At 46.2% G+C, this 6,747-nt stretch overlaps 1 protein-coding gene across 1 annotated transcript; it reads right to left on the bottom strand.

Annotated features, from left to right (window-relative positions):
- Positions 1–4,149: 4,149 nt before the first annotated feature.
- On the bottom strand, positions 4,150–6,654 carry NDUFB11 (NADH:ubiquinone oxidoreductase subunit B11). The gene is made up of 3 exons (XM_065914905.1): positions 6,146–6,654; positions 4,530–4,660; positions 4,150–4,375 (listed from the first exon to the last, which is right to left on the bottom strand). Exons 1-3 carry the CDS (start codon positions 6,350–6,352, stop codon positions 4,249–4,251), a joined length of 465 nt encoding a protein of 154 aa, XP_065770977.1. The 5' UTR covers positions 6,353–6,654; the 3' UTR covers positions 4,150–4,248.
- Positions 6,655–6,747: the final 93 nt, after the last annotated feature.

Here is a 6,747-nt window from a genome sequence, read left to right as displayed (position 1 = left end):
CTTATCTGTGTCATATTTCAGCAATAATAGCTTTGCCCCAGATATCTCCTTAAACTCAGGCTGCTCCTTGAACATCTCGAGCACGTTCTTGCTTCAGGAACTGTACTGGTTGTTCCATCTGCCAGAAATGTTCTTGCATCTGTAGTCTTTCTTCATAATTTTTTTTCCTCAAAAAAAAAAAATCATCTTTCAACAAGGCCTAAGCAGACTACTCTATTCAAATACAATCTTCTCCTATCCTGTACTAATCCCCCTTACTGCCTTTATTTTAAAATTATTTATCTTTTTAATTGTGATATAGTTGACTTGCAATGTTTCAAGTATAAAGTGATTCAATTATATACACATTGTTGTTCAATCACTAAGTTGCATCTGACTCTTTGCGGCCCCATGGCCTGCAGCATGCCAGGCTTCCCTGTCCTTCACTATCTCCTGGAGTTACCTCAAACTCATTTCCATTGAGTTGGTGATGCCATCTAACCACCTCTGCTGCCAACTTCTTTTGTCTTCAATCTTTCCCAGCCATATACATATACATATATATCTTATCCTCTGTTGTCCCATTTTCCTCCTACCTTCAATCTTTCCTAGCATCAGGGTCTTTTCAAAGAGTTAGTTCTTCACATCAGGTGGCCAAAATATTGGAGGGATGACAGAGGATAGACTGTCACCACCTCTATAATCTCATCTGTAACTATTCTTTTTTTTTTCCATCTGTAACTATTCTTCTGCAGGAAGATTCCAGTGACTCTAGTAAGCACAATATTCCAGCCACACTGGCCTTCTGGTGGAATTTATCTCCTCTGTTGGTTTTCATGCTTGTTTACTTCAGTCTTACCCACGACCTTGAGGTAAAGTCCATGAGGACAGAGACTGTCTTCGTTTGTGTCCCTCTGGAAGCTGACCCTGAGACAAAGATTGAAGTCAGGAAGCACCTGTTGGGCAGTGGGAAGTGAGGAAGTGAGACAAAGGAAGGGCAGTCAATGAAGAGTGTTACTAAGTGACTTAGCACTGGGGCTTGTTCCCACTGTGGAGTTCTAAGGACTGATGGAGAACATAGACCTCAGGCATGTCCCATCTGAGGGGGAAGGGGTATTTATCTACCAGCTCTTGTCAGTCACTGGCTGAGGGTTGCCGCCAGGAGGTGTTCATTTCCTGGCCCCTTCCAACCTGCCAGACCCGGAGGCAGAACAGCCTTCTGCAGTTTGAGAGGAAGCCCCCTAGCTGAGAGATGCAAACCCAGGCAGTTGCCAGTTGGCCAGCACACGCTGAAGCAGTGAGGTCACAGGGTTATGGGCGGGGAACTGACAGTGTCTGCCACAGGGACTGTGACCATCCTGTTCACTGGGCCTTGCCCATAATAAATGCTCCCCTAGATTGAAGAATGAAGGTGCTTGTTACCTGTTATGTTGCTGGAGCAAAGCTGGACCCCAAATACCAAGGCTCAAATATCCTTGGGGCCAAACAGCAGGATGAAAACATTGACTTTAAGTCTCTGACTACTCACACTGGCCTCCACCCCAACCCTGTGAAATTCCCGAGGACAGGGATCCTGGTATCTGTCATTCCTGGTGCCCTGTCAGGGCTTGGCACACAGTAGGCATTCAACTCCCAGCCCTTCATCCCAATGTAGTCCATAAAAGGTCAGTCAGTAATCAGCATGGCTATGATGAAACAGGTGGGGAGTGCCATGTGATGTTGAGGACGTGGCATTCACCACTGGGGAAGCATAGATTGGAGAACTGGCATGATTTACACAGTTGATCATATGTCTACTCCCATGATTGAACAATTGCATTCTTGGGTATATGCCCAAGAGAAATGACTGCATATATCCATCAGAAGATATACACAAGAATGTTCACAGAAGAATTATTCTTAATAGCCTCAAATAGAAAATTACCCAAATGCCCATCAATAACGTAATAGATGAAGTGTGATCTACTCATAGCAATGGAAGAGAATATAGCAGTGAACATGGGCAAACTACAAGTTCCATAACAACGTGGATCCATCGTGCAAACATTGTTAAGATCAAAAGTTGTTAGAAGTCCAGAAAGTGATTACCCTTGGGGTGGAAGATTGGACCTGAAGGGAGCTTTTGGCATTTGTTTCACATTCTCCTTTTTTTTTATTATTTTTAACTGGAGGATCTTTGCTTTACAATCGTGTGTTGGTTTCTGCCGTACACCAGTAAGGATCAGTCATAATTTTATATATGTATATATATGTGTGTGTGTGTGTGTGTGTGTGTGTGTGTGTATATATATATATATATATATATATATATATATCCCCCATCTCACCCCTTTAGGTCATCACAGGGTGCCAGACTGGGCTCCATGTGTTATATAGCAGCTTCCCACTAGTTATCTATTTTATACTTGATCGTGTATATATGTCAATGTCACTTTCTCAATTTGTCCTACCCTCTCCTTCCCCTACTGTGTCCACAAGACCGTCCTCTACTTCTGCATCTCCATTCCTTCCCTGCAAATAGGTTCATCAGTACCATTTTTCTAGATTTCATATATATATGTGTTAATATATGGTATTTGTTTTTCTCTTTCTGACTTACTTCATTCTGTATAACAGGCTCTAGGTTCATCCACCTCACTACAACTGACTTAAATTTGTTCCTTTTTATGGCTGAATAATATTCCATTGTGTGTGTGTGTGTGTGTGTGTGTGATATTATCTTTATTCATTCATTTGTCAGTGGACATCTAAGTTGCTTCCATGTCTAGGCTATTGTAAATAATGCTGCTATGAACATTGGGACACATACGTCTTTTTGAACTGTGGTTTTCTCAGAGTATATGTCCAGTAGTGGGAGTGCTCCCTTTACACACTAGTACTGTCTGCTCTGGAGCTGCCCTCAAGTTGGGAGGCTGGCCCCACAGGGGAGCACTCAGGGAATGACACTGCTCAGTTCCAGGAAGGTTCAAATGGACATTGCTCTCACCTTATCCACATACAAGTGAACAAAGACTCCTCCTGACTCAAAAGTTAGGGATACACATCACCTGTAGTGGAGGGTTCATTAGGCCAGATGTTCTTCCAATAGCCAGTGACTAGGGGCTCTTGAACTTTCCGATGTCCCAGGCAGGGACACTCACAGAGATGGGAGCAATGAGTGCATGATGTGGGAATCTGCAAGCTGGAGCTGTGGAAGGGGGCCACAGAGAAGAGGGCAGAGATGCCAGGAGCATGAAGGGGAGACCAGATGCCGAGTTAACAGGGATCTTAGGACATATTTCCCAGAAAGAAATAAAGAGACAGAGCAAGTGTCCAACTCCATCTTCCAGATCCAGAGACAGAGAGAGTCTGAGAATGAGTCCCTGATGCAAGCAGATGGCCTACTCCCAGAAAAAAAGAATGTTTGGGGGAAAGGCGGTGGGGAGAGACTTCCTGCTCAAAAGAGAGACAGAGAAAGACAGAGACAGATAAGGGGGCAGGGAGAGAAATAGGCACACATGCACAGACAAGAGAGATGTGCATCCTGAGTCAGAGACCACTCAGACTGGGACACAGGGGAAGAGAGAGGCATCCAGATTCACCAAGACACAAGGTAGAGGTGAAAACTCCAGCACTGAGAAAAACAGAGAAGAAGTTAGGGAGGGAGACAAACACTCATCCTCAGCAATAGAAAAGCCCAGCTCTGAGTCACCATCCTCAATCCCTGGTCACCCTGGCCCTTCTTCCAACATATACAGTCCCAGTGTGGTAGTTTTTTTCCTAAAGATGGCTGCTGTCCATTTCTTCCCATGTGCTACACCTTGATGCAGAGGCCTGAGCCACCGTACAAAAAACCCAGGCTATTCTGCTGGAGAGAGAAGCCACATAGAAGACTCAAGTACCAAACATGGAAAGAAAGAAGCCATCTTGGATGTTCAACCCAGTTGAGCCTTCCTATGATTCCAGACCCAGCCACCATCTGACTGCAACCACCCAAGTCTTCAAGAAGGACCACCTCGTCGAGCCCAGTCAACCATAGGACCATGAAACATAATACTAAATTGTTTTAAGCCACTAAGTTTTAGGGTGTTTGTCGCATGGCAACAGATAACCAGAATACCCAGAAAAGGCACCCCTACTCCGACGCCCCCACTCCCGCATCCCTCTTACAACAGAAGCCACACCAGCCAGTCACACTTTCAGTCCCTTTAATTAGGGGCTCTGAGGAGAGGGCAGAATGGCAGGCAGGGTAGAGAAGGTGGTGCTTCTTATGCCTCTTTTGGCAACCAGTTAGTCCTCATCCTCTGGCAGCTGGATCTTGCTGGGGTCGAAGCAGTTGGATTCCATGATGGGGAGGCCATGGGCCTCTCGGTATTTCACAAGCCTCTCAGCTTCCCGGCGGGCCCACTCCTGCATCCTGGAGGCAGCAGCATGGGGGAAGACGTGAGGGAGCCTCAGTGGACATCAATCCCCATCTTAATTCCCCAGGGAATGGACTCCTGGCGGTCTCCTTCAGTCTCCACCCTTGTCTCTGTCCCCACCCATCCCGCTCTCTTGGACACCACACGCACCTGTAGTCAGGCAGATAAGCCACAAAGGTGCTGCCAAGGACCAAGACGATGGAGAATCCAAAGAAGAAGACAACCCGCATGTTCCAGACGTCCACAGCAGGGTCCTTGTCATAACCGTGAGAGTCTGGGTTCTACAGCAGAGAGAAGTCAATGAGGGCTTCCTGCTGCTCCACAAAGCCTGATGCTGGTCCTGTATGACTGACTTGGTCTCCAACTTCACCTTGGACCAATCCCTCCTTCCTCCCTAAATTCCTGTCTGTTCTTAGGACTTGTCAAGCTCGTTTCCACCACAGAGCCTTAGAACTTGCTGTTCCTTCTGTCTGGAAATCCTCTCCCCCAGATTTAGTCGGGGCTGGATCTGTCTCCTTATTGAAGCTTTTGGCTCCATTCCCCTTAGGAGGCACTCCCTAGTCACCTTATCTATTAAGTTGACCTATAGGAAATTGACATTTTTACAGGTCAAAAATGATTAATATTCTCTATTTCCTATGGCTCAACCTCGTAACTCCCTACCCCCAAGTCACTCTGCATCCACTTATCTCATTTAACTTTCTTTCAAGCATTTATTAGTTTACCAAAGTAGCATATCCTTCAAATACTCTGATCACATTATATTATTGGTTGCATACCCTATCTGTTTTCTAATATTTTACATGTTTATTTTCTGTATTCTCCACTACCATGTAAGCTCTATGAAAGCAAGGGCTTTATCTGATTACGATACTGCTGAATTCATAACACCCTGAACTTAGCCTGGCATACAGCAGGCCCTCAATACATAGCTACAGAATGCATGAATGAGTATCCTATATATCCAAGCCCCTCAACAAGAGGTCAGTATGGATGAAGCATCTATTATATGCCAGGCCTTTTCACAAGCACAAGTTGCACAATATCCCTGTGAGATGGAAAGTGGCAAAAAAAAAAAAAAAAGAACACCTTCTAATGGAGAGTATTTACTAAGTGCCAGCTGCTGTTTTGAGCATTTTGACTCATTTAAATACCGGAGGCACATGTAGTATTTTATTCTTTTAGAAAATGTCCTAATACTTTCCTCATCTTACAAAGAAACTGAAGCATCAAGGGCTTAGGCTACTTGCCCAAGGTCAATGCCTGTATTCCAACTAAGGCATTCTAATTTCAGTCCGCTATCAGATAGCACAGCAAACCTGGTTCTACCACACATTCAGTTATGTGAGCTTAGGCAAGTCACTTAACATCTTTATGCTTCAGTTTCCTCATCTGTAGAATGGGTACACCAAAACCACCTACCTCGAAATACGGTTATTATGAGAATTAAATGAGTTAATGTATGTAAAGTGCTTCAAACACCTGAGCAAGCACCACACCAGTGTTTAGTAACATTGTTGTTATTCTATATTGCTACAAACGTGCTTTGAACATTGCCCACTTCAGGTTTGATGTCTGTCTGCAAAATAAGGCCAATCTCTGACCCTGAACCCATACAAAGGAGGAAACAAGCTAAGCAGAATTTCCAAATATTCGAAGATTTCGCCAGCTGCGCAATTCCCAGCCGACTAAGACCGTCCTCTACAGCGCCCTATCCGCCGGTCCCCGATTGACCCTTCCGGCGTCCCGTTTCCCCTCCCTCTCACCTTCTCATAGAGGTTTTCGTCCTCGGGGTCTGGGTCCTCTTGCCAGCGTATAGTCGGTTCTGACGGCCGCTTTCCCGCCAGAGTGGACGGGGCGATTACAGCTCTGGAGGAGCTGGATTCCCAGCGAACACGGGCAGCCGGGAGCCCTCGCGTCGCCGCTACTGCCAAAAGGCGGCGGCCGCACAAACCCAACATCCCAGCCGCCATAACAGATTGTTCTGCAAGTTCTCGGGGTCGGGGACGGAAGTGAGACTCTGCGCAGCTGCAGTTGGCCTAAGCGCGAGAGTTGTCGCTCCGCCCCCGCCGCACTAAATAGGTCCTGAATCTCGCCCTCTCGAAGGGGCGAGAGGTCCTCTTAGCCTCACTCTGTCATGACCACAGGGAAGCAACCACCATCTTACCCTCTCAGTCAGACTATGGAACTTCTGACCGCTAGGCTGTGGAATTTACTTGACGAAAAGAAAGCAATGACACTTGCGTAGATGTCCCCAACCAATCGCGCAGAGAGCTGCCTCGCCCTCCAGCGAAAGGGGCGGAGCCTCCGTTGGTCTTTCCTCTCAGAAGGAAGCCAAGCTTCTAAAACGCCAGCTTCGCCGGATTGG

Source organism: Muntiacus reevesi, chromosome X (assembly GCF_963930625.1).
Source record: "Muntiacus reevesi chromosome X, mMunRee1.1, whole genome shotgun sequence".
Classification (NCBI taxonomy): domain Eukaryota; kingdom Metazoa; phylum Chordata; class Mammalia; order Artiodactyla; family Cervidae; genus Muntiacus; species Muntiacus reevesi.
This window is presented reverse-complemented; position numbering and strand designations above follow the sequence as displayed.